Source organism: Aspergillus terreus, genomic scaffold, assembly GCF_000149615.1.
Source record: "Aspergillus terreus NIH2624 scaffold_4 genomic scaffold, whole genome shotgun sequence".
Classification (NCBI taxonomy): Eukaryota; Fungi; Ascomycota; class Eurotiomycetes; order Eurotiales; family Aspergillaceae; genus Aspergillus; species Aspergillus terreus.
This window is the reverse complement of record NT_165927.1, coordinates 37,057-63,369: the sequence shown is the minus strand read 5'-3', so window position 1 is coordinate 63,369 and position 26,313 is coordinate 37,057. Positions and strand designations below refer to the sequence as shown.

Sequence of the window (26,313 nt, the reverse complement as noted above, 5' to 3'; positions counted from 1 at the left end):
AGACTTTTGACCCTTCATTTCGTTACGCGGCTCCTGATTTTGCCAGAAGCCTGGCTGGCTTCGTGCGTCGCTCCAATATTGAAGCATTTGAGGCGGCCGGAGATACGAGGCATACCAGGCGCAATCAAACTTGCTACAGATTTGACGACGTAGCACGGCCCATATAGATCCCTATATAATTTATATTTTATAGCCGTCCACTAGGTAGTACATATGACCACAGGGTGTGGAGTCTTAGTACAATAAACCAACCCATTTTCTTGTTAGCACTTTGTAATTATTTCATAAACCATGCCTAAGGTTCTACTCCGTATACATAGTCTCCCCCCTAGTTTCTGCGAATGCTGGGATTCGACCGGTAGGACAGCCGAGCCCCTTGGGGTACAGAGAAGCCCGAAATTGGATTCCATATCCTACCTATATACAACGAGTTGTTTTCGAGCCCTAATCAGGTAATACGCCAGTCACTAATAAGGCACAGTCTTGTTCTGCAAATAAGATACGTGTTATGCATTATGAAGGGCCCTTTATATAAGAGGTAACACACGACAGTCACTAGCCCCTGCGCAAAAGGATATCGCGGCAACTGATCAGTGGTCCAGGAACAACACAGACCTCGGAACGTGCCTGAGGTTTTCGATCCGCTTTCTTCACCCTACTGGCTTCCCGCAAGTTGGGATGTGACGAAACTCATGATATAGTCACGCTTTCCGAGCGGTACACCTTCCTTTCGCAAGATGGCATACGCAGTAGTGAGGTGGAAGAAGATGTTGGGAATGGCGGTAGCATTGACAAATGCAGCTCCGCTCATCGGCAGAACTGTGCCCGGCGCTAATGTTGTGGCTTCCACTTCTTCACCTCGTCGATTGACGGTATCCTTGTCGGCTTCACCGAGCGCTTTGATCGCGGTTTGAAGGCGTTCATGTAAATCCGGGAACGATGTAAGATTCTCATCGTAGACCACAGGCTCGCGACCGGTCAACCGAGCAAGCATTTTCTCGGTAACCTGAGTGGCAATATGGACTTGGAAGGTCAACGGCTTCATGTCATCGTGCAAACGTGCGGTAAGGAGGTCGGCGGCATTGGGGCGTTGTTCAGCCTGATGTAAGATGTGTGCCAACGAGGTGAGCGCACTTTGGGCCATCACGATGGTCCCATCGTAAAGGGAATAAACCATATTGGACTTGGGTATTATGCCTAGCCTTTGATTAGAAGGAGAGATATGTGAGAACAAAAAAAGAGGGATGTCAGCCCCCGCTCTAAATCACTGTGAACACGTGATACTACAGCTTACAGAGTAGTTAGAAATCGGGATTTATTTTTAGGACTATAACAATACAGAATATAACAGATGACTTAGTAGTAGTTAGGTGGGTGACCTTTTCCTATATGTCTGAAGAGCTTCGTGGACACAGCATGCTATATTCGACTCGTCCCAACTCTCATCTGCCGCTTTGGATCGTAGAATTATTAGATTAAAAAGCCGTTCTGCGTCTGTGCAACGTGTCACGGTGGCACGAGGGATGTTGCTATACTTAACTATGTACCTAGGTAGCTATACTAGCCGATCAGAAATTTCTACGACCTAATAAGTAATGCATCTCTTTGAACCTCTGGTGCCGGATCTATCCGGCCTGTCCTTAGCTTCCGCGGCTGATTGCAGACGCAGCGGTTTGATCTTTTTTACTCAAATCTAGGTGTGTTGGTAACGGATCATCTTACGTGTTCCTGTGAATACTCGAGCGTGGCTGCTTCTAACCCAAAAGAGTTATCACATACTAGTACTCATTAAGAAGAGTACTGAATCTCCGATCCACAGATGTTCGAGCTGAAAGCAACAGTGGGTCGCGTTCATGCGAGTTCAACCTGTTCGGATCATCTGCAAGCCGGCCAAGGCCGAAGCGCCCTCTTCCCTACTCCAGTACTCCTATACTACTGCCGCTATACGGAGTCCTCGCTGCATGAGTCCACCACCAACTCCCGTATCAACCTGAACCTCATCTGATTGACCCATCTACAAGGCATTGTGGATACACTATGATAGTACTGGAGGAGGAACAGGTCTGTGCGTTCTCCTTCTAGTGGGTCGTGTTCATGGTTCGTGCAGCAACTATATGCGCACAATGCAAGCCGCCCCTCTCTATACTACCACACTCTTACTAACTGTACTACATACTGTGGGGACAGCCTCTACTACTCGACTGTCGTCTCCACTTTTGCCTTGTCAGAGGGTGCGATTTGAGATCTCTGGCCTTCCGAATAAGGTACATCGAAGACCGCGGCCCGGGTGGTTGGACACCGGACGGTCTATGCATGATTGATATACGTGCATTCTTTCAGCTCTTTGCACAGAACCAGCCAGCCACACCGGTGGATTGATGGGTTTGCGTCATTTCTCCGCTACAGAGTTCACCGAGTACGCAGCTCATGGTAGGTGCAAAGCACATACAGTATATGTGGCCGTACGCAATGTGCGACCCTTTGAGGTAGGAGATTGTCATGCGAGGGCGGCTAGACTCTGCGTCGGCCTGCACATACAGTATCTGATCTGTATGTCTGAGTTCATTCTTGTTCTGTGGTTAACTATCGTGGTATAGATTCGCTATGGGCACTATTTGGAATCATCAATGCTGCGCATGCGTCAGACCACTGTACATTACAGCCGGTCTTCTCCAATAGTACCTACTTACCCACCTACCCACGACGGCTGTATTCGTGCATATACCGTGGCAAGCCGACATAGAGGTGACAACATTCAGCTGAGCTGGAGGTGATAATCCCTGGAGTCAGTCCAGTATTCAATCTCTGCGCCGGAGACGCCGTGCCGATCGATCATCGTGGCCATGTAGTGTGCCCCGAGTCTGAAATATAAATAGACGTTCAGTCCGGCAGAGAAGCAAGAGAAGCAGCAAAACCAGACTCCCTCATACTCTCAGCAAAACAGTAATCATGAAGCCTTCCGGAGTTGTTGCGCTCGCTGCCGTGCTTCCCTTCGTGCTTGCTAAGCCTACCACGCCTCCTGGCATGGTAAGTGCATTGTTTGAACATCGACTGGTTGTATGTTCTGATGTACTGATGATAATGGCAGGAAGAGTGGTGTAAGCAGCAGGGCGACGGTACGTCGGTGTGCTGAGAATGCAGTGAGACCACACTAACCATCCCACAGATAAGGAGCTCCAGTACAGCGAGAAACAGCAAAAATGGGTCTGCGTGACATCGAATCAGTCGGACATCTGCGGTGCTGGCCAGGACCAGTCGACGTGGCATAAAGATCCCATAACAGGCGACTATGGGTGCTGCGATACCGGCGAGGAGTGGGTTGTGGATGAGAAGAACAAGAAGCAGGGCTCTTGCTGCGCGAAGGGCTCGATTTACAGCTTTGATGCTGCCGCTGGTGAAGGCGCCTGCTGCCCCGATGGACAGGTCTTCAAGAGTGGCTCTTGTACTCGCCCTGGAGGGAATGATAATCTTGGTAGGTGAAGATCTGCTTGTCCTGGAACTCGAGCGCTGATAGTGCGTCCAAGACGTCTCCCCCGGAACCTGCGGAGCCTACCTCAAGGATGCCAGGCTGGAGAGCCTGCTTCGCACTTTGCTGGCACCGTGCTTCCCCTACGGCCAACAGACCTTGAACGTGTTCATTGAATACTATATCACGATTCTCCATGGCGGCCTCGATCTCATCGAGATCATCTACAAGAACGGCTGCGATGATCCGCAGCCTTCTCCTTCACCCGGACCCAAGCCGAAGCCTCACCCGTGGTGGAACTGCGGCGACAAGGAGCCCTGCAGATGGATCTCCCTGGAAAACTACGACGCGAAGAAGACCCTTCCGGCGACTGGCGCCACTACGAAAGCCCCATTACCTAACCCAAACGTGCCCAAGGCGGATTATGAGTACCCCTTTGATGTGTGGCTGACCAAGTCCCCTGACGATGACCTGGATGTTTACATCAAGGGCAAAAAGATCCAGCCTCAAGCGTCGGGGACGAGCTACTTGATCCCCGGTGGTAAGTGGAGCCCTGGGAGCGCTGCGACCGCATCGAGGCAGACGGGGGTGTTGTAGCTAACAGATATCAGGTACCAAGGCTACAGACGTCAAGTATTCCTCCCCCAACACATTACAGGTCAACTTCTACGGCAAATGCACTCAAGACACCCCGTGCATCGGCAAGAATGTGGAACCGTGGACCCCCAAATCCGTGGTGGCGCCGCCCGGAAAGGATGAGCTCGAGATCGATGTCAGCAAGTACGACTTCGACTTCATCTTTACCATGTCGGACACCTCTATCACCACCGAGCAGTACACTGTGTACGCCGACGGCAAGAAGGTCGGCATGACCCATGGCCGGCTGACGTTGGATGACAAGTACAACACCGACCACATCAACGTCCAGCAGAGTGGAAACGCTCCATATGTCATTGCCAATGACGGCTTCTGGGGATCATACCGGATCCCAAAGGGTGAGTGGGCGGATCATTAAAGAGGCATGCTGGTGCTGACTGAAACAGACACCGAGAAGATCACGGTGAAGATGAATCATGAGCAGGCCGGGTATCCCTGGTATGAATGGACATACCGCATTGACAGGCTCTGTGATTGCTAGGCGGATCATGATGGATCATGAGGGTCAAGGATCCGTGTATGGAATAATTATTGCACATTCAACATCGGCAGCCCAAGCTATTTCAACACAAGGCTGTCATCGAGGTGAGATTAGTCATAGCGAGTTCAATGCACAAGACTGAATAGTGACCTACTGGTACTATAATAAATGTCAATTTCCTCTCCGAGATTCTCGACGTAATCTCCGGTTGCATACCAATATAGCAGCCCGTTGAGCTTCGCTGGGTCGACGGTGTCACGTCCGGGACGTAACCTGCATCATGCAACGCATACAGTGCTTCTTGCGGGAGCGCATCTAGGGGTGCATATCTGGCAACCTCATTGAGCCGTTCGTTTGTGGTCTTGTCCGCCGAAAACAACCACTGAGTATGGAAACATTTTAGTTTGTCCGTTACATGCTGATCTTGTTGTGTGATTTTTTCAGTTGTCAAGGAATTACTTCCGATGTGTTATCCAAGGGATATCAGCTTCAAGCACCACCGCGGAGTTTAGTCTTTGATAACATATCCCTGCATGTAGGTCGCACTCTAGGGTAAATGCGTCAGTGTATCATTTCTCTTACCTACTGAGCTCCTAGGGTTATCTTTTCCTCGGCAGAAGTAAACAGAAAGAAAAGCGAAGATGAATTGCCTATTCTGTGTGGGTGCTTCGTCGGCAACACTGTTGTCAATGCACCATTACTTCATTTGTGATATGACAATCAACCATGTACAATCCTGACAAATAATCTGGAGGGTTATGTAGGAGCGTGCGAATCAGCTCACATGGGTTAAAATATAGACAAGTCAGTTTGCCAAGTATATCTTTGTCGATTACTTCTCTATGCTCTAATCAGTGTTCAGGCGCTCACGCAAGACCCCCAAAGCAGCAGTGTTGGTCAGGTTGTATGATATGCGGAGAACCTCATTAGGAGCAGTCCACAGCTAGCTGACGTACGAAACACTATCCTAGAACACCATTTCCTCGAATTTCAAACCTAGTTGTAAAACTAGGAAAATATATAACGAAGGACTCGACGAGCCGATGGACCTGACTCCTCTTATCCTGGTACATTGGATGTTTCCTCAGTGAGCTCGGTCATATTGTTACAAGCTTCAAGTTCTCCGTTCTCAAATCACAATGAGTACCATGGCTTCCTCTGAGGTTGATTCGCTCCTAGCGAGCATTACGTCTTCCCTGTCCGAGTATAAGACCTCTGGGAGTGAGGCCTCCAGGTTCGAAGCCCTGGAAAAAACCAAAGATTTAACCTTGGTGCTGGAAAAGCCAGCCGACATGATTTATAAGCTCTTCTTTTCGGTTCGATTATCTAAATCCTCTTGACTGATCTGGTCTTAGCTAATAGCAATAAAGCCGACTGTGCCTATGGCAGTCAAGGTAGCCAGTGATATGGAGATATTCGCTGTACTGAACGAGGCAACGGGTCCTGTGACTTGGAAGGAGCTGGCTGCTCCAAGGAATGCTGCTAGGGCTCTTGTTGGTATGTTATACTCTCCCACCTGCTCATTGTCCATGGATTAACATTTTAACAGAGCGCATTATGCGTGTTTTGGTTTGCTATGGCTTTGCGAAGGTGCATGGCCCCGGAGAATACACTTCTACCCCCCTCGCCACGGAGATGAATAAGAAAGGAATCGGTGCATTGATGGATTTCATGTACGTTCCGCGCGGCTCAGAGCCTTCATTGATGTTTATTCATGCAGTTGTCCAGGTTTCTCGATTGCCTGCCCGTTATTCAGAAAATACCTATGTTTTTGAAGCACAAGGATTACCAGAACCCTGGAAATCCCCTTGACGGACCGGTACAATATGCCTATCATTTCCCTCATACCTGTTGGGACTGGTTCGCATGCCATCCAGTATCCATGGAACGTTTCAACTCCTTTATGGAGGTGAACCGTGGTAGTCTTTCCCACTGGGCCGATTGGTACCCCATACAGCAGCGACTCTTGGAAGGATTAGAGGACGGGCCGTTCCTTGTTGATGTCGGTGGCGGCCACGGCCATGAGCTACTTGGATTCAGGCAGAGATTCCCGGATGTTCCTGGCCAGTTGGTATTGGAGGACCTGCCAGAAGTCATCGATGGGTTGGAATCCTTGGACCCGGAAATCAAGAGGGTCAAGCATGACTTTTTCCAACCTCAACCTGTCAGAGGTATGCGATACTTCGTCTACCTTGTCCATATTGCCATAATGCTAATGCATGGGTACAGATGCTCGTGTCTACTACTTCAAGTTTGTCATGCACGACTGGCCTGATGACAAATGTCGCATTATCCTTGACCACACGAAAGCAGCGATGAAGGAGGGCTACTCCAAGCTTCTAATTGAAGACTTTATAGTATCTGAACTTCAGCCAGCACCTCGTCATACCATGATGGATATGGTCGTCATGGCCCTTTGTCCTGGGATTGAGCGGACCCAAGAGATGTGGACTGACTTGCTCAACTCGGCAGGGCTGGAAATCAATGAGTTCTGGACTCATCAGCCTGATGGTCTAGGAATTATTGAGGCAGAGCTGCGCCCTACAGCCTAGAAAATGAGGTTCCCAAGTACAACGTCACAGACGAGGACCGCGACAGACCATTCATTACCACACGGACGGAAGCGCTCGCTTCGGACAAATGATGGCTATTAATTAACTCTAGGGTCATTGCTGTACCCAAGCATCGTCAGCTAAGTAGAATATATATTCTTCTACAAGGGCCAACTTTCGGTAGATAGAACCAGCTGAACATAAGGAGATATAGAGCTCAACAGCTGCTGTAAACCTGTTCTATCTATATGTCTCCAAGTCTCTTTCTTTTTTATTTTTTTCTTTAACTGGAAAATGAACAAAAAAGAAACATACAACAGCAGGGATTCGCTGGTGGTCACCCACCCAACTACTAACCTGCCGGCGTGTGGCTTAAGTACGGCTGAGCGGACGGGAAGCCCTGTTCTCCACACCCTATGGTCGTATGTGCTAGATTCACAGATTGATGGAACTATATAGGGGTCCATGTAGAAGGCATGATCTATGCAGAGATTGATCCCAGCTTGTTAGATTCCTACATAAGTCTATCTTATAACTCCCTAGCACATACGACCACAGGGTGTGAGAAACAGTGCATCCTATCCGCTCAGCTGTACTTAAACCACATCAGATATTATCTTCAAGTGCATTCGTTGATGTAGGATGCTTAGAACGAGATACTCGTCCTAGAAGCCGTGCCCGAAGTCGATGATAAGAAGTGCCAACTTCGGCTTCTCCTCGCGTCTAACAAGTTTATAGGCATCGAAAATACGCTTTTCAGTATCAGAATAAGAATTCATCTCTCCATGGTGGTGGGTAGAAGTCAAATAGCTTCAAATTTTGTGCTGGGGGTGGAGCAGACCAACATCCGAAGGGGTAGGATAAGTACTAACTTAAGAGACAGCTACTTCCTGAAGAATACCTTCCTGCGTATGAGGTGGACATATAAAGCCGTAGACGCTTGACCATCTTCAAATTTTACCGCGATCATGAAAAGTCATACGTTGTAAAGGTGTGAGCTGCCATGGGATGTGGCATGACACCTGGGGCTTTCCTGGGGCCTTGACTTGGTGGCACCTTGTACGAACATGCCAGCTACTATACGTCTTTTGGTTTCAAGTTGGGGCTACTTAACTAGTTTTTCCACCTGATCATGATGACAAGAACGACGCCAAGCATACTAGGTAGGCTCACGCCCGTGGCTACGTCGGAGATTGTTTCAGCCAAGTCCTTTGAAGGTCATAAACCTGATCCCGAGCCGGATACAACGGAGCAACCAGCTCATTTGACTCCCCATCTGGCCAGCGTCTGCAGTGGGTAGGAACCTGCCCACTTCGTGTTTGAGATCGACAGGGGAGGAAAGAAGGCCAGTACTTGAGCAGGACCACAGCATCAGAGGCAGCAAGAGATTTGAAAATATTATCATTATGGAGGGAAATCGGCTAAAATCAATGGGATAAACGAAAAGGGCGGGGTACGGCCTATTACCTCAGATATCCGTTTGTCCGACTACTGGGGAGTAGGAATTGAGCACGGATATCCATCAATCATGTTTCAATCGAGTGTAATAGGCTATATTTGGTATATTTCCTGCGGAGAGAGCTATCACTCTGGAACATTAACGGAGCTGATCTACGATGATGTCTCCGTTTTAGGGCTGTTGGTCATACGCGAGGCGCTCGTGCTGCAGGTTTGAAGAAATCTAAATGGATCCGCAAGTTTCACTCGTTCTGGGTATAGAAACATGTCGTCTTGTATAAGGCGATGTGCGCCTGCAAGGTTGGAGCCGTATGTCATAGCCTAATTCCGGACTATCTCCTCCATCGGATGAATTCTGTAACGACGGACCTCAAAAATCCCCGCACAGACTCAAAGTAGATACTTAAAGGACAGTAGTCCGGCCTTGAGTGATGCCAGGCCGAAGTCGATCATCCGGTACTCCCTAGGAACATAGCCCAGAATTCAAAGTCTTGCATCGTTATCATCATGAAGCTTCCAGCTTTTGCGCTCTTTGTGAGCCTTACGTCCAGTACGGCGGCACAAGCGGTCAAAGTCAGTGAGTAAACACCTCGCGGCAGCATCTTGTATTCGTGAAATATGTAGGTTAATATAGCGGGTTATTTAGTGCTGCTCGGTGACTCTATTACCGAAATCACCTGCTGGAGACCCCTCGTGTGGGAACAAATCACCTCCGCTGGGTTGGCGGATAGTGTCGATTTCGTCGGCAGCATGAATGACCTCCAATCCCAGTGCGCGAGGCCGTCGGGTTTTGATCCGGACCACGAAGGTCACTCAGGCTGGCAGGCGTATGATATTGCCAGGAACAATATCGCGGGCTGGGTTCAGAATACCACGCCCGATATCGTTCAATTCATGCTCGGCACCAACGACGTTAACATCGGCAAGCGGGACGTTGACAGCATCATTGACTCGTACACAATCATGCTCGACGCAATGCGTGCCGCGAACCCTCAGGTCAAGGTTATCGTAAGTGATGCTTCCTGATCATCGTCATGAGTCTGTCATCTGCTTGGCCAAAACGCTGACGCGCATCTCCCTAGGTGGATAAGCTGATTCCGACAAGCTGGAGCGACCCGACCATTGAGGCCCTCAACAACGCCATCCCGGGTTGGGTACAGCAGCAAACAACAGCCGAGTCTCCTGTTGTCATTGCCGACTGTTCACGGGCCGCTGGTTTCACAAATAGTATGCTGCGGGACGACGGTGTCCATCCTAACGACCAGGGTGATCAGTTCCTAGCAGGGCAGATTGGCCCCAAACTGATACAGTTCATCAAGGACGCCCAATAGAACCTATGAAAAGATGGAAGGGACGGACTTGGACTCAGACAAGGGCCCCAAATACCCACAACCAATACAAATTACTAAGGTATATGGCACGCGTGCATCAGGAACACAGCTGTAAGATCAAATCCTGCGTTTCTACTTGACTCAAAATCAGTTCGGGTCATGTTCTGTGTATATAGCTTCTCGTATCTCACCAGAAAGAATCGAACTTCTTTCCTCTGAAGTATGTACAAAACAAATAATACCCACATAACCAGATCCGTTTACCATATAAAATATTGCCAAGAGAAAGCGGAGAGGAAATGACACTGGAAAAGAGAGGCGAGGCTTCAGGATGTTCAGGGGCAGGGATACGTCCCGTAGTTGGGCAGCTGGCCTTCCGTTATCCGCGCATGAAGATCCTCGAAGTTGGCGCTGGCACCGGCTCGGCGACTCGCATGGTGCTGGACCAGATTGTCCGCGACTACCACTCTTATACTTACACGGATATCTCTGCTGCCTTCTTCGAGGATGCGCAGGAGGCATTCGCAGTGCACAGGGATCGCATCATCTATAAGGTACTTGATTTGGAAAAAGACCCCTTCGAGCAGGGGTTCGCTGAGCATGGGTACGACCTCGTCATCGGCAGTAACTGTCTCCATGCCACACACCGGTTGAAGCAAACCATGACCAATGTCCGCCGCTTGCTGAAACCAGGCGGCCGGTTCGCTATCTTTGAGACCACCGACCCCGAGCATATCTCCTCGTGCTTCACGTTCGGTGTCTTTGAGGGCTGGTGGCTTGGGGAGGCGGATGGGCGCCCCTTTGGCCCGCTCATCGCTCGAGGTGACTGGGAGCGTCTTCTTCAGAGCACTGGGTTCAGTGGATTTGAGGCCATATCCTCCGACGCTGATACCCAGCGCCTGGGAATGTCGGTCTTTACGGCTCGTGCCGTTGATGACCAAATTCTGCGGTGGGAACGGCCGCTTGCTGTACCCGCTCAGGCACAGTATCGCGATCTCATATTGCTAGGGGGAGCTACCGCAGCCAGTGAATCCCTGCTGTCCGCGGTGCGGGTTCTAGTAGGCCCATACTTCGCCAGCATCACCGTCGCGCCAACGCTCGATGCATTCGTGACACAATCCCAAACATCCCTGGCCGTCGTTTTATCGTTAAGCGACATCGACAGTCCATGTCTGCAGGGTCTGACGACGGGCCGTCTCCGTGGCTTGCAAGAAGTCATCGCAGCCACGGGTACGCTGTTGTGGGTGGCCCCAGATTCCCCGATTGCTGATCCGTATCTCCGCATGAGCAAAGGACTACTACGCTCCCTGGTCTTTGAAAACCCTCATGCGCAGTTTCAGCATCTGGCGGTCCGCGATCCTGGTGCAGTATCCGTGGACCTCGTCGCCACGACTCTGATGCGACTGGTCCATTCCAACTTTGGCAGCGATTACAGCCTCTCCACCTACACTGAGAACACCGAGTGGGAGCTCGTCTTCGAAGAGGGAGTCTAGAAAGTGCCCCGTCTGCGTAGCAGCGCGACGATGAACCAACGGTGGCTCGTCAGCCGGGGAGTCTCCAAAAGCCAACGCGTCGATCCGGGTCTCACATGCGTCGAGGTCCGTTCAACAGACAACGAGCAGGCGCTCCTGCCGCCTGTAAGTTCGTCTGACCAGATTATATTGGAGAGGAATGGGTTGGCCCACAACACAGCCCTCGTCTGCGTCCGGTCTCATTATGTTACGCAGACGGCGGTCCGTATCAACGAGAGTTATCTGTATCTCGTCTTGGGACGGCAGGAAGTAACAAATGAACGTGTCATGGCCCTATCCATCCGTCATGCCTCAACATTAAGGACCCCAGCGTCCTGGTGCTGGCCAGTTCCCGACAAAATCTCTGAGGAAGAGGAAGCGGCTTTCCTGAGCGACGTCTGCTCCGCGCTCCTGGCGCGGCATCTCATATACATCACGCCACCCGGTTCTAACCTACTTGTCCACGACGCCTCAGAGGGCCTCCAGCTAGCCGTGGACGCATTCGCAGCGCCGAAAACCATCAAGGTGCACTACAGTACCAGCCAACGGCAAGAACACAATCCGGCGACGGTCCTTATTCCCCCGCTGCTCAACGAAAACGCTATCCCGCTTACTACCCGCCAAAATATCGGTGCTGGCCTCTATCGTTCCGGATAAGGACAAGACAGTGCTCCGGCTGCAGTCAGCGTTGGACCCGGGGTTGACGTATTGCGGAGGGAAAGCCTTCTACGGCCCCTCATTTCTCTCTAGAGTGGATCTGGAAACCTCAGAGCTTGGGGAGACCCTGTCAACGGCCTGTGTGTTCGCAGAGCAGCGACGTCGCTCCGGATTCCCTTCGCAAGCCAATATCCTTTTGCCAGAGGACATTCCGATGCAATGCTCTCTCCGTCACCCTTTGCACATCGTCGATTGGTTGCATTCGGGACGGGTGCACGCCCATGTCCGCCCCGCCAGTTCTGTCGTCGACCTCAGTTCCCAAAAAACTTATCTGCTGGTTGGAATGACAGGGGACCTTGGACGACTGATCTGCCATTGGATGATCACGCGCGGCGCTCGTTCGGTGGTGCTCACCAGTCGATCTCCTCACGTTGACCCGCTGTGGCTAGAAGAGATGTCAGCCCTAGGTGCCCTTGTAACCGTCATGGCCATGGAAGTACTGCCCCAATCTTGGACTCTATGTATCACTGACAGACCCAGGGACGTGGCGGATCCCTCCTCGGTCGCCCTCGCACATAAACACGTTCAAACCCACCTGCCGCCGGTTGGTGGTGTCGTAAATGGCGCCCTAATGATGGGGGACGCTGCCTTCGCCGATCTGACGCTGACAGACATGCTCAGGATCTTCGCCCCCAAATTAGAGGGTACTCATCTTCTTGATGATCTCTACGGCGGCGTTGACCTCGATTTCTTCCTGCTGATGGGCTCGCTGACGGGCCCCTGTGGTATTTTCCATCAGACAGCCTATGCGGCCGCTACTGAGTACATGGCTGCCCTTGTGCACCAGCGGCACCTCCGTGGACAAGCCGCCAGCATTGTCCATCCCTCCCAAATCCGTGGAGTAGGGTACATTGCCGGGCTGGATGAGTCCCTGCGTGACAGGCTTGAACAGGGAATCGGCCCCCTGTGCCTTTCTGAACGCGACCTGCTAGAATTAGTCGCCGAGGGCATTCTTTCTGGCCGACCTGGCTCGGCACGCTCACCGGAAGCCCTGGGAGGCTTTCGCATGACGGATCCAAATGGATACCCTGATGTGCGATGGTACCGCAGCCCCAAGATGTGGTCGTTCATCAAGCATTTCTGTCAGTCGGAAGTCACGACGACAGCGCATACTGAGGTTACCTTGCGTGATCAGCTGCTGACCACCGCCAATATGCCGGAGGCCACCGAGATCATCGCTCACGGTCTGTGTGAGAAGCTACGGCGGAAGCTGTTGCTCCCCGACCATACCCCGCTACCGACGACGGGGCTCCTGACCAACATCGGTGTCGACTCACTCATCGCCGTGGATCTGCGCACTTGGTTCATCAAGGAAATGGGAGTAGATATGCCAGTGTTGCAGCTGCTAGGGGGGTCCTCACTGGAGGTTCTGGCGGCCACTGCGGCCAACTAGCTGGAGCATAGTTTGGTTCCGTTGGTACACGCTGAACCGCTGACCCAGTAGATCCTCGATGGAACCCGCGTTGTCCACTGCTCTTAGCTGAGATATAGTTAGTAGTCGGGTAGATATATCTAAATTGAAGAACATTGTGCTGGTCCACATAAAAGTTCTTATGGATAAACCTGGACCGACTGGCGCCAACTACGCTGAAGATTTGGAAGGATGATGTAATAGCCCAGTGATCACGTGAACCACGAACACCAACCGGTCCTCCACCTTCCATTGTGCCAAAGATCCATATATGACACAGTCATTGATGATGCCCGAGGTCTCCTCAGTCGGACGGCAGAAAGCCTCCCGCCCTACCGGGAGGCATAGGGCTTGCGATATCTGTTTCCAGAGGAAGGTAATCATTTGACCATGGACCGCTTTGAAGGATGAATCACGAAACATCACTAATGACCATTTGCGTGATTGATTATAGATCAAGTGTGACGCAGAATTTCCACAATGCAATTGGTGTAAGCACCATAGCCTCGCTTGCACATACAACCGAATAGTAGGAAGAATCAAATCAAGGTACGCAATAGGTTTTTGACCGTTTTCCTGTCAGAGTTTCATCATCTCGCCCCCGCAATAATATCTATTGGGCTATCTCTCACTCTGCCTGGTCCAACCCTCTCCAATTAACCACTAGTTACACAACCTCGCACTAACTAAATCCATCAGAAGCCATGTTAACTTGTCTTCTGTCGGCAACGTCACTCAATCAGAATCAAGTGGGTCTAGGTTATCTTCCTTAAAGGATGGTTCATATACTGCCAGCCTCTGTCTCAGCCCTCGGGGATGCTGATGCTTATATGAACAGGCATCTCTAGACCTCTCAATACATCATCAAATCCACCGCTGGGGACCCTCAGATTCACGGCCCCTCATAGAAGCCTAACATTCTTTAGTGGCATCCACTTAGTTTCCGATGAGGGTCTTGAATGGATCGAACATCAAACAGGAGAGACCGTCAACCGTGCAAAATTATGTGCTTTTGAACTTCCATGGGCAAACCCGCGTCGATTGCCCGACGATGCTACCATCTCCCCCTCCACCTCCATTGAACTACCCTGTCGAAGTATCGTTGAACTATATCTGATGCGGTTTATATCTTCATTCCAAAGCCTTGTTTTCCCCGTTATCAGCAAGTCCCTGTTCATGGGAACATTAGACCTTGCTTACGGTTCACGTGAAGTATTTGGACACGCAAGTGCTAAAGCTTGTGTCTACTCACTTCTTTCTTTAGTGAGTCTTTTTGGATTGGACATCAATGAGCATGGAGTCGTGGATTGTGGGTCCTATGTATCAGAAGCTCAACTTTTAGTGCCCCATATCATCCAAGAGATGACGGCCGATGGCCTCCAATCGCTGATAATGCTGGTGAGTTGGTCCTCTTCCCAAAACTTGTGATAGTCAACACCTTGTGCCTCGCGAAAAATGCAAAAGCAATTAACTTCTAACAAGGTGCTACTTCAATACCTTTTGGGTGATCTCCAGTCAGCTGCTGTTACTATATCAATTGCGACGCGCTTATTGTATAAACTTGGAGCCCATACCACTGTTAATTTGCCTCCATACAACAAAAGCTCTCTCGACTGTCATCTGCGGGACCTTTTCTGGGTCTGCTATTCTTTTGACAAGGATATCTGCCTTAGGACCGTCCAGCCACCATCAATTAATGACTCTGATTGCGATCTATCTTTGCCTTTGGAGTATGGTCGACTGCAGAACATCAACATGCACAGGGATGATATAACACCTGACGATCACACCCTTCCTTTATTTCCTTGGGATATTCGGCTCTCCATAATCAAATCGGAGACCTATCGAGATTTATACTCCACCAAAGCTTCATTCAAATCGCCCTCTGAGGTTCTCGAGGGCATTCGGCGTCTCGACGCTGTACTGGAGCAGTGGAGGCTATCGCTTGATCCGGATATTCGGCCAATGCTGTACTACACTCCGGATACACCTGTTACCACAGATCTGAACACACAGGGTGTTATCCTAAGGCTCTCGTATTACCACTGTGTATCCATGATCCACCAGGCAAGTGACCGACTTAACATCTCAGAACTTGGTGCCGGGATTGAATCAGAGGGGATACGTTCCTGCGTTCAAATCACAACCACTGCGAGTCGCTCAACATTTGCGCTGCTTCAGACCACACTACCCTCGCTAAAAGGCGAAAGTTTCTGGTGAGCTTCCGGTCTCTCTGTTTCATCAATGTCTCCCTAGTCGCTTACTGTTTCTTGTTCACCGGAAAGGGTAGTGCTTTTCTACATCGTTACAGCAGCTCAATGTCTATTTCGTAACATCCTCAGAGACCCTTTGCACTTTGATAGTTCTCAGGACGTCAACAGGTTGCATCAGGTTCCTGCTTTACTGGACAAAATCCCTATTCGACATCTGACTCCAGCCGAGATCATCCACTTGAAATTCTTGAATGGGTTTACTACGGAACTTGCAAGATTGGGCAGGTGTGCCATCTTGAAGGCGCAAAGGCAATCCACTGGCACTAGGAATCCATCTCCAGTGAACCAATAGACAATCTGTATAACCTGAGCTTCTCGAACACCATGCTGGACATCATAGGAACGCTCTAGGCTTGTTCAGAGTCTTCTTGTACAAGACTATCTCGAAGGTTTCCATATTTCGGCCAGTTTGGAAGCCCGCTGTCTTATGTAGTTTGTGCCTGTATCGCGCCTAGGTAGTGGCTCATACCCACTATTCTGCTCCAGATGACAGCCCATGGGTTGGTACTTCAGCACCGTATATATTTATACCGCATGATTATATTGACCTCCGCTTTCTGCTATTTTACAACCTATGACAGGCCTTATAGACATGGGAAACTAACTCCGTTCGACGCTGCGGTTCGTATACCCAAGACCCAGACCCTCACAGGATGCCCATCCATTTCACTTGCAGAACAGCAAAGAGGCAGCCCTTGCAGTAAGCCCCAGAAGGATCACTGAGCTGGTGGTGAAAAGAGCAAAGCGTCCATTTGGCTCATTGACCAAATTGTGGAACAGGCTGTGGGCAATCCGCATTCCCGTGTAGGACCACGCAAGCCGGTAGGTGTAGTCGTTGGTGTCACCCAGCAGGGTCAAGACAATCGCGATGGCGTAGAAGACTTGCGGCTGCTCGTGCAGGTTGTTGTAGTTATCGGCCTTGCGTTGGACCTTGAGCGGAATCTTGGTATGCTTGTCATGCTTGACTTTGTCCTCGTCAAAGCTGACGTTGTACTTGTAGATGGCAGGAATTCGAGTCGCATACATCCATGTCTACTTTGCTGTTAACATAAGGATCTCAGTCAGAGTGACTGGGAAGTTCAATTTACTTCTTGCACAAAGGTCCATCCTGCCAAGGCAACGAGTGGTTTGAGAAGCTGGGTGCCGTCCAGGCCGATAAGAGAAGACATGGTTGCTGTATGTAAACAATTGATTGAGGTAGGGGCAATCGGCAGACGAAAGGATGGGAAGTTTACTGGAGATTGATTGTTCTTATATAGAAGCCAACCAAGAAAAAAACAATCAATTGCAATGACGATGACATCAGGAGTACTACTATTTGTAAGCAATATCTTTGCCATACCATGATTCGGGCATTCCCCAACCGCGCATCCGTGGGGAGATGTCGCGATTTAACTCCGATAGTCCATTGCTCTGAGAACTTTTCTCCATGACTTCGTCCGAGTAGTAGTCCACTATAGATCGGGTTTCCGATTACTCATCGGGGATAGGGTAGTTTCGATTGGATGACCCACTGTATCCGAAGATCCGCTGAGGTTCCGCGATGCTTCAAGTCGACCTCGATGACCATGGAAGGTCCGAGAATGTGATGTTCCTTGAGTTGATAGGGAAAGCGTAGGATCGATGAACTGGGGCATCAGCTACACTTATTACAAATCGCGGAATTATCACAGATCACGGAGTTGTTATAAATCAAGGAATGAGTAGACCGACATCATATATAACGTGGGACACACATGGTACGTAGGTATAAAAATTTCTCGTGTTTTACTTCCGAAAAGATTTAAGACACTAAATTCTCTTTGAACTTGGGTGGTTATGATGATCTCTCAAAAGATACTTGTCATTGGTGCTGGGGAATTGGGGTTCCAAATACTGTCTGCTTTGGCTTCGCATCCTCGCCGGCCCGCCACAATCGCAGTTCTATTGCGCCCTAGCAGCATCGATTCTTCTAGCCCACCCAAACAACAGCAGAACGCAGCGCTGCGCCAGTTAGGCATAGATCTCGTCCCTGGAGATATTGTTGAAGGTTCCGTGCAAGACTTGGCTTCGATATTCGCGGAGTATGACACGGTGATTGGATGTGCGGGCTATGTCACAGGCCTCGGCGTCCAACCCAAGATCACCCGTGCCGCCCTCCTTGCTGAATTACCACGGTTCATCCCCTGGCAGTTTGGGGTGGACTTTGAGGTTATTGGACGAGGATCTCCTCAGGACCTCTTTGACGAGCAACTCGATGTGCGCGATATGCTACGGCCACAGGACAAAACTCAATGGGCAATTGTTTCCACGGGCATGTTCACGAGTTATCTTTTTGAGCCCTTCTTCGGGGTAGTCGATCTCGAAAACGGCTGTGTCAACGCACTGGGAAGCTTGGAAAATCAAGTCACTCTTACCACTCCAAAAGATATTGGACGGATCACGGCAGAAATTGTGTTGGGAAACGAGAATTCTTTCCGCAATGAGCCCATCTTCATTGGAGGGGATACCATCAGTTATGAAGAGCTTGCCCAGCTCATCGAAAGATTGACCGGAGTATCCATCACGAGAAATGTGCTCACTATGGAGAAGATCCAGACTGCATTGGCTTCAGACCCTCACAACCGACTGCTTAAATATCAGGCAATCTTTGGGCAGGGCCGCGGCGTGGCCTGGGATCTGGTGAGTACATGGAATCAGCAACGGGGGATACGAGCCGAGACAGCAGAGGAATGGGCTAGAATGAATTGGGCGGGTGCAAAGCTTTGATATTCGAATTTCGCGGACGACTATGACATCATGTTCCCTTTACATGGAACAGACCTGGCGCCCTATCTATTTATTATTATTTACTTTATTTTGGCCTCCGTGGCAGCCTTCGCCTGTCTAGACAATTAGACAAGGCCTGAAGAGGCAATTCAGGAGCCTGAGGCTCTAACACAAAAAATTGCCAAGACAAAGCAGAGAGAAAAATGATACTGGAAAAGAGAGGTTTCAGGGTGTTCAGGTGCTCAAGTGAACAGGCTGAAGAGGAGGAAGTGAAGACAGGCGCCATTTGCCACAAAATAGAAACGACATAAAAACATATAAATCTTCCTGGTGTCTGAAAAAGAAATGCAGAGGAAACAGTGCTATGGGTAGCCCTATGATATGTAAGCCACCCGCAAGTGGGATACCGATGGTAAACATTTTCATCTTTGGGGAATATTGTATGAACTAGCTAGTCGGCGTATACGTCCGAGTTGATACCGACATCCAAGCCTCAGTAATTTAGAGGACCAGGGTATCTCCGAGCAAGTAGGTGTTGGCGGGTGGGATACCGGGATACCTAAAGTCTTATACGGGTTCTTACATATCCTGCAAGCAAATACCAATGCTCTTATTATATGACTAATTCGAACCGGTATAAGGTCTTAATGAATCATACTACTTCTCCAGTGGGATACCGGCTGAGCAACTTTCAACTTTCTGCCTCGTTAATGAATGGCGAGGATTACTAACTTGCATATAAAAACCAAAGATGTTTGTAATCACTCATCTAGTCATGGAAAGTATTTAATCTGCCGGACGTACCTCTATATGCAGGATTGCATCATCTAATCAAGGTTTACCTTGAGCTTTCTTGCATAATACCTAGCTTCTGTTCTCCCGCAACCATGTCGCGTCCGAGTCTTACAGTCACCCATATCACCACGGCCACTGCCATTCTCAACATTGATGGCATTACTTTTCTCACGGATCCTTTTTTCGGGCCCGTCGAAGGGGCCGAGTACGAAAGCACAGCTACTTGGGAGAAAACGGACCTGAAACCATTTGGTTTGGACAGTATTCCACCACCACCACACTTGATCAACAAGCAAGGCCCTGCCCTCCAGTTACATGATCTGCCGCCGATCGACGCCATCCTTTTAAGCCACGAAGACCATATCGATAACTTGGATCCAGAGGGCCGCAAATTGCTGGATGGCCGGCAGGTGTTCACTACTATGGATGGTGCATCTAATCTGCGTCCTCGCCCTGGAGTTGTTGGTCTTCGCCCCTGGCAAACCGTGACTGCAAACATCGGAGGAAAGCTCTTTCGAATCACTGGGACCCCTTGCAAACACTTCCCAGGCGGGGAGGTTACAGGATTTGTTCTAGAGACTGATTCCTTCGGAATTGACGCCACTGGAAAGCGTAACGCAATCTACTTTTCCGGCGACACAGTCTACATCGACGAGCTCCGAGAGATTGGAAAGAGGTGGCATATCACAGCTGCTCTCCTGAACCTGGGGAACGCCACCTTCCACTTCCCAACTGGACCTATCCAGATTACAATGGACGGAAAACAGGCGGTTCAGCTTACCCGTGATATTGGTGCAGACGTCATGATCCCTATCCATTTTGAATCATGGGCCCATTTTACTGAGGACCGGAAAGACTTGATGAAGGTATTCAGTGAGGAAGGTTTCATGGAGAAAGTTGTGTGGACGGTTCCTGGTGTTCCTAAGCTTGTCTTTTAACGCTGTTCCCTGTATTTTCCACTTCATTTGCTCTTAAAAGACTCTGAAATGTCACGGTGTAATCTCCTCGTTACCCTATTCTTCAATCGCTTGTGTGCTTGTTGCCCCTTTGTGTAATCCACACATCTAGTTCTGCGCCATAATCGGCAGAATATCCGATTACGATTGTTCCTTTCCATTCTGCATAGACTGGAACAAAAACGATGTGTAAGCCAGTAGGAAAAGTATTGAGTTTACATAGTTCCGCAGTTGCCGCAGCTTTTATCATCAAGAAATGAATATTGTTCATTATACAATTTGCTGCGGCTAGGTCCATGTCACTACATGTCTGTGGAAATGTGCAGCATTGCAGGTTCTGAAGACCTCAGCGGTTGCAAGTAGCGCAAGTAATCTGCCTAGGTAGGTACTAGGTACCTAGGTACCTAGGTACTATACAATCTGCCACTTCCCCGCATTATTTCAAACTGCAGATCTTATAAGCTAACTCTTTCATCAGCAGATTACTGGATATGTCAGGCTGCGTCATTTGGCAGTTTAGGCACAGTTGCATTGGTTTTCCTCGTTACTTGGGCTTGGGGAGACATGACCATATCCGGTGCTAGACAGCTAGTGTGGCTACATGCATAATTGGCCCAGGTCAATATGAAAGTCGCCCAGACGCATGTCTATATATGTAGCAATCAACCATCGACAGATAGAGTAATCTACAGCCATCCCATATAACAACACGTGATACACCATCTTAGCCGGGGACTTATAACAGAGCCTGTATACGTTGACGTTGAGCTGATCACTTGAGTAGATACCTGTCTTCCCTTTGAGAAAACACAGTCAGTATTATCTGGAGACATGTTCGTCATCACTCCTCTCCTTCTCGCGATCTGCAAACCGCATTTGGATACAAACGTCTACCGGTAAAAGATAGACTGTTCCTTCTCCTGGGTATATCTCCTCACATCGGATCAGATTACAACAATGAAGTTCATAGCACAATCAGTGACCTGCACTTCATACACTGCAAGGCTGTCTCAGTGGTTCCACCTCATTTTGCCTTAAGATGTACACAGCTGCTGAATCCAGTGTCTCCAAGCAGTTTATTGATGCCGTCAAACACTTCTTGGACGAGGCAACAGATCGTGAACTAGAAGTATTGGCATCTCGTCTACAGCCCTACAGAATTGACGGTCATTCAAGCAACTCCAGTACAAGCCACCCCGTCCTCATCCTTAATGACATAGGATTTTCGTGAGTTTACATAAGAGAATGCGTCCATGTTTCTATAGCTGACTATATTCCCATCAGGGACCGGCTTCTACCAACTGTTCCAATCACCAACTTTGACACGGAACAAACCACACACACCGTACCCGATAGGGTTTCTGGATACATCGATGGATATAGCCAAGTTCCGCTCCAGGAGGGCAGCTCGACTGGAGTCCACCATAGCATTTTGGACACTGAACGACTTGGCCATCTACAGAGCCTTATGTCTAGTGTGCATGAAAGCGGTATGGGAGCCTCAAGTGGAATGAATGTGAGTCTAACCCTCTGTCGAGCAATACTCAACACCTACTAACCAAGAAGCTCTCTGAGGGACCAGCTGATGAGCATAATGTGCCTTTTCCAACGAACAGTGAAAGCTGCGCCACTATAAATTTGGATTCGCCCTTACTCCCACAAAGTGGTAAGTTATGGTTGTGCAACTATACAAATGCAGCTTGATAACAACCTACAATATCCACAGATCCCTGGCCTACTACATCCCCAGATGCTTCAATTTCCCTTTCTTATAGTGGCTATGGACGACCAGACTTCGCAAGCCGTCTTCCTTTCCAGTCAATCCCAACTCCTCCAGATAGTTGTTCCCAGTCTGCCGTTATGGCGCCTGCCGACAAAGTGATGTCCGACCCAAATTTTGGTCCTTTCCTTGATACCAACGATATCCCATCAACACAAAGCCTGTTTGAGAATATATCCTGCCTTACGCCGATATCGGATTCCCATAATCCAGCCAAGGAAGCCTTCGACTCGGCAAAAGCTATGTGCACTGGGTCACTGCCGCCCCGCATGCACTCAGTTGTGGTATCTGCGGTTCGGGAATGCGTCCGTCCTGACTACAGACAATACATGGTGGAACAAGTACCACGATGGGCGGAAAGGGGTCTGTGGCACCAAGAACAACGTCTGGTTCCTGCTGGAAGCACCGCTAGCTACGATGGTTTGATTCGACTTTACTATTACGTCTGCCAACTCGATCAGCAGATGGCGGATGACGATATTCGTAAACGCGCGAGCTTGGTTCTCCTCCATCATCAGTATGAAGAGCTATCCAGTCACAAGGCCTCTATTGAAGATTTTGATGGCCGGTCCGGATTGACTGGGCCTGGTAGGGGCCACGCGTCGGTTGCAGTGGACAGGCTTCTGTCCAACATATATCCCGAGTGGAACACATGCCACGCAAAGCATAAAACGGCTCTTCGAACCACTTTCCATAACCGTAAACGGTATGGGAAGCGGTGGTCGATACTAGTCAATTGCCTTGGCCCTGGTATTTTGTTTATTTGTTCTTCCAGATTGATAGGGATTGTGTATGTCTTTTCTTCTTTTTCAACTACAGTGCCCACAATCGTGCTAACCATAGTGTGCAGGACGAATACTAAGATCACTATGGAGACTCTTAAGATCATAGGAAACGCAGTCTCAAATGTTCGAAGTGACGTGCAAAGCGCCCTTCATGTCATCAACCCAATCTCAAGAGACTTAATCTTTGATAGTGGATTTGATTGTCATGCAGTAGAGGGCATTATTCGTGACCTTCAGTGAGAGCAGGACTAGGATATAGAGCGATATTGACTCATATGTACATGATCAATTACATACATCGGATCAACCCGTTAACACGCATCAACTGTGTCAAGTAACATCCCAGACAGCCGCATTGTTGGCATGTCGTCCAGACCAATGCATTCTTCCCAGTGTATAAAGTCTTTCCAATTCCCCTCAATCCCATCTGCCCCAACTTTCCACGTCCCGTCTTCTACCATTTCGATCCATTTCCGAAGGACCCAGTGGAGACGAGCCGGATGGCGTGGCCAGTAAGGCGACTCCAAAGGGATGATCTGCCACACTCTTTCGTAGCGGGGAAGTTCATTGGAATCGTCAATCGGACCGGACCAGGAGCCATAGCCTTCGGACATGGGTAATATCAAGCCAACGGCATCCTGCCAGCCACGTTCCTTGGTAGTGGAGAGGCCGGCCTGGAGGTTATCCCCTAAAGGGAACAGCACGGTAGGAATCACTTTCATAAATCCATCTTGTTCGGATGTAAAAGACTGCTCCTCTTCTTGAAATCGCTCCTGTTGTCGCGCGGCTAGACCCAACATCTGCCAGGCTGAAGGAAAGACAAGACTTGGAGCAACGTTCCGAAATGCCGGTATGCGAGCTCGACCGAAGAAGGTCTCGGCAAACCCCTTGAATGCGGGCCGACTTTCAGCAAGCTGTAGAGGAGTCCTAAGAGAGGGAAGTTTGCTCTCCACGAGAGAAACATACTGGTCCCAGGTGGTAAGCGTCTCTTCCACATCCTGCATAGGCGGATAGACCAAATCCCATCCTTGCATTAATCCGCCTGTTGGTGCCCACTCCTCATTACCTCGAGGGGTACACCGTCCACGGCGGAGACCCCACAAGAAACTATTCTACATCTCCCGATGTAGCAAGGAAAAACTTATTGAAACAAGTTTTTGTGTGTTAGAACATCTGCGAGTTCTAGGTACCTTGACCATTTCGGGAATCTAACAGGAAGCCCGTTCCTTGAGCCACATCAACGAAACTCGCAAATTTAGCCCGACACTGGAACTCCATAATCGCCTTTATGCTTTAGATACTAACCTGGAGACCCGCTTATGGTGTAAGCGCGGTCTGGCCGCCTTTTTTTGGTATAAAATCGGCCAAGTCCTTTCCCAGAGATCGACAACTCGCCACTGGAACGTCCCAATTGACATACTTGATTCATATCAAGTCTAATCCCCACGAAATTCCACACAATGCCCACCGAAACTATCCCCGGAACAAACCGGCCAGCGGCCTTCAAACTGCCCGATCCAGGTAGCTTGGGCTTGGACCAGGAGCCTCCTATTGCGTCTGGCCGCCTTGTCTACAACACCGATGATGCTTCCACTCTCGAACGGTTCAAGATCCGAGAACTGAGCGAAGGGTGGCCTATGCACCGTGATGCGTGTGAATGGACTGATCTGCGGGCGATTTTTGATCCCCGGGCGTTTCTCAACATTTGCTGGCTTCAGCTGCATCGCGACGATGCTATCAACAAGTGGACCAACGGTTGGAAGAACGGCGAGTACATCACACATCGGGTACTGGGCCACGCAGTGGAGATCAAAGGCGATCGTGCTATCAACAAGATGAAGGTCACCATTTCATGGAGGTTTTCTGACGAAGACGGGGTGGAGTGGGATTGCGATTGGTAAATATGTGATTCTCCAATGCGTTCGCTCGAAGACTTCGCTGATTCCGGCAGTGACGTTCGTTTCGTGCTTTTCTTGGGAAAGCAACCTCAAGGCTGGCAGATCTTTTGCAACCATCCCATTTACGAAAAGGACAAAATTGTGCCGGTCAATCCGTCTCGTATCCCAAAGATCGATCCTGAGGCTGTGGCAAAAGAGCCCAAGGGATATCGATATCTCGCGTATAGCATACGCCGCCTGGGATATCCTATCAAGACAAATCTACCCCAGCTCTATGGCCGCGAACGGGACCTAGTGTATCAAGAGATGGTTGACTGGCTCGATGGTAAGGAGATTGATTTCTCCGCAGATGAGTTTTAGCACAAGCATGCTGGAAAGCGTCCACCGTTCGTCCTTCTTTGGATGGACTAGGGAATATTGTCGTTTTTTTATCCAAGGTACGCCGAGGCTGTATGTGAGGACATTGAAATCAGCGTCAATTGGCGGTCTGTTTTCGGATTTCAGGTTTGCTGTAATATCTCTAAGGAAACTACCGTGGAAGGCTGTTAGTAAGACCAACTAATCTCTATAGACAACCGATTCTATCTAGTGTGAACCAATGCTTAGCGAGTCCTTTAGCTCGTGGATCGTAGATGAACGGTCAGATACGACCAGGCTGACTTTATACTGCTAAGTGTGGAGGCAAGATGATAACAATTTGCATACTCTGCAGGGTCAGGTCGACAATACTAGGGAGAAGTATGTTATTAGTGACCCCTTAAGCACTCAATAGGATACCGTGGTTGGCTGAACACGCAGGATATTAAAGCAGCTGGAAACATGCGGATATGCAGATCTTGCATGACCAAGTACTCCCATTCTTGACTTACATCTCCGGTCACGGATGGGACCAAGAGAAGCATCCCGATACTAATATGTGCTGCGTTTCTATACTCTGACCTACTTTTATCTAACACAGATCAGCTATGGCTAGCTGACCCCGTCGAAGGCGTCGTCGACTGAGAAAGTTAAAGCCTACGCGGAGCTAAAAGGCGCGCAGAAGCAGACCCAGTATACTCCCTGAATTGCGGTGATCGAAGGCGGCCTAGTAGGTATATAATGGACAGCAGCCTCATTTGAAATTATTTAAGATACTTGCTCCGGCAGCCATTTTCCAACTATTTAATAGATATTAGTTTGCTTAGATCTGCGGCTCGCAGGTCTATCTAATATTAGTCGGTGTATCCTTGCCCTAGAAAGTGTTACTAAGATAAATGGCTTTTGAATAATATACGCCGCCTGCGCCTAGCCCATGTAGTTGGATTAAAGATTCTGTTAATAGTGCACTATCATACCGAGGAAGTAGCATTGATATGCAAGATCGCAAATACGGTCTCTGGGTTTGACAGACTTTCTAGCAGACCGTTATGCAAACCACTCCCACAACAGAAAGTCTTCTTAAAGAGTCATGTGCATGGGGGCCTGAATTGAAGTAGTTTTTGAACATACTTTCCT

The 26,313-nt window shown here is 49.4% G+C and overlaps 12 protein-coding genes across 12 annotated transcripts; 10 read left to right on the top strand and 2 right to left on the bottom strand.

The window, feature by feature from the left end:
* Nucleotides 1-14: 14 nt before the first annotated feature.
* ATEG_02800 (DUF1993 domain-containing protein) lies at nt 15-1,177 on the bottom strand (the record flags this gene model as incomplete). The annotated part of the gene is made up of 2 exons (XM_001211978.1): nt 15-171; nt 660-1,177. The coding sequence occupies 2 exons, from the start codon at nt 1,175-1,177 to the stop codon at nt 15-17; spliced, it is 675 nt and encodes a 224-aa protein (XP_001211978.1).
* A 1,772-nt stretch (nt 1,178-2,949) lies between these two features.
* On the top strand, nt 2,950-4,604 carry ATEG_02799 (uncharacterized protein; the record flags this gene model as incomplete). The annotated part of the gene is made up of 6 exons (XM_001211977.1): nt 2,950-3,027; nt 3,089-3,116; nt 3,167-3,472; nt 3,525-4,007; nt 4,078-4,461; nt 4,510-4,604. The coding sequence occupies 6 exons, from the start codon at nt 2,950-2,952 to the stop codon at nt 4,602-4,604; spliced, it is 1,374 nt and encodes a 457-aa protein (XP_001211977.1).
* Nucleotides 4,605-5,743: 1,139 nt separating this feature from the next.
* ATEG_02798 (uncharacterized protein) lies at nt 5,744-7,156 on the top strand (the record flags this gene model as incomplete). The annotated part of the gene is made up of 5 exons (XM_001211976.1): nt 5,744-5,920; nt 5,960-6,101; nt 6,154-6,277; nt 6,333-6,775; nt 6,834-7,156. 5 exons carry the CDS (start codon nt 5,744-5,746, stop codon nt 7,154-7,156), a joined length of 1,209 nt encoding a protein of 402 aa, XP_001211976.1.
* A 1,965-nt stretch (nt 7,157-9,121) lies between these two features.
* ATEG_02797 (SGNH/GDSL hydrolase family protein) lies at nt 9,122-9,945 on the top strand (the record flags this gene model as incomplete). The annotated part of the gene is made up of 3 exons (XM_001211975.1): nt 9,122-9,191; nt 9,249-9,622; nt 9,697-9,945. The coding sequence occupies 3 exons, from the start codon at nt 9,122-9,124 to the stop codon at nt 9,943-9,945; spliced, it is 693 nt and encodes a 230-aa protein (XP_001211975.1).
* Nucleotides 9,946-10,607: 662 nt separating this feature from the next.
* On the top strand, nt 10,608-11,438 carry ATEG_02796 (uncharacterized protein; the record flags this gene model as incomplete). Its single annotated transcript, XM_001211974.1, has 1 exon — nt 10,608-11,438. The coding sequence occupies one exon, from the start codon at nt 10,608-10,610 to the stop codon at nt 11,436-11,438; it is 831 nt and encodes a 276-aa protein (XP_001211974.1).
* Nucleotides 11,439-12,597: 1,159 nt separating this feature from the next.
* ATEG_02795 (beta-ketoacyl reductase) lies at nt 12,598-13,566 on the top strand (the record flags this gene model as incomplete). The annotated part of the gene is made up of 1 exon (XM_001211973.1): nt 12,598-13,566. One exon carries the CDS (start codon nt 12,598-12,600, stop codon nt 13,564-13,566), a length of 969 nt encoding a protein of 322 aa, XP_001211973.1.
* A 1,473-nt stretch (nt 13,567-15,039) lies between these two features.
* ATEG_02794 (fungal specific transcription factor domain-containing protein) lies at nt 15,040-15,804 on the top strand (the record flags this gene model as incomplete). The annotated part of the gene is made up of 1 exon (XM_001211972.1): nt 15,040-15,804. One exon carries the CDS (start codon nt 15,040-15,042, stop codon nt 15,802-15,804), a length of 765 nt encoding a protein of 254 aa, XP_001211972.1.
* Nucleotides 15,805-16,523: 719 nt separating this feature from the next.
* On the bottom strand, nt 16,524-17,026 carry ATEG_02793 (MAPEG family protein; the record flags this gene model as incomplete). The annotated part of the gene is made up of 2 exons (XM_001211971.1): nt 16,524-16,889; nt 16,946-17,026. 2 exons carry the CDS (start codon nt 17,024-17,026, stop codon nt 16,524-16,526), a joined length of 447 nt encoding a protein of 148 aa, XP_001211971.1.
* A 567-nt stretch (nt 17,027-17,593) lies between these two features.
* Nucleotides 17,594-18,605, top strand: ATEG_02792 (aromatic alcohol reductase; the record flags this gene model as incomplete). The annotated part of the gene is made up of 2 exons (XM_001211970.1): nt 17,594-17,596; nt 17,694-18,605. 2 exons carry the CDS (start codon nt 17,594-17,596, stop codon nt 18,603-18,605), a joined length of 915 nt encoding a protein of 304 aa, XP_001211970.1.
* An 887-nt stretch (nt 18,606-19,492) lies between these two features.
* ATEG_02791 (MBL fold metallo-hydrolase) lies at nt 19,493-20,338 on the top strand (the record flags this gene model as incomplete). Its single annotated transcript, XM_001211969.1, has 1 exon — nt 19,493-20,338. One exon carries the CDS (start codon nt 19,493-19,495, stop codon nt 20,336-20,338), a length of 846 nt encoding a protein of 281 aa, XP_001211969.1.
* Nucleotides 20,339-21,395: 1,057 nt separating this feature from the next.
* Nucleotides 21,396-22,998, top strand: ATEG_02790 (uncharacterized protein; the record flags this gene model as incomplete). The annotated part of the gene is made up of 5 exons (XM_001211968.1): nt 21,396-21,583; nt 21,641-21,872; nt 21,923-22,022; nt 22,149-22,842; nt 22,980-22,998. 5 exons carry the CDS (start codon nt 21,396-21,398, stop codon nt 22,996-22,998), a joined length of 1,233 nt encoding a protein of 410 aa, XP_001211968.1.
* Nucleotides 22,999-24,381: 1,383 nt separating this feature from the next.
* On the top strand, nt 24,382-25,179 carry ATEG_02789 (uncharacterized protein; the record flags this gene model as incomplete). Its single annotated transcript, XM_001211967.1, has 2 exons — nt 24,382-24,818; nt 24,873-25,179. The coding sequence occupies 2 exons, from the start codon at nt 24,382-24,384 to the stop codon at nt 25,177-25,179; spliced, it is 744 nt and encodes a 247-aa protein (XP_001211967.1).
* Between the last annotated feature and the right edge of the window lie 1,134 nt (nt 25,180-26,313).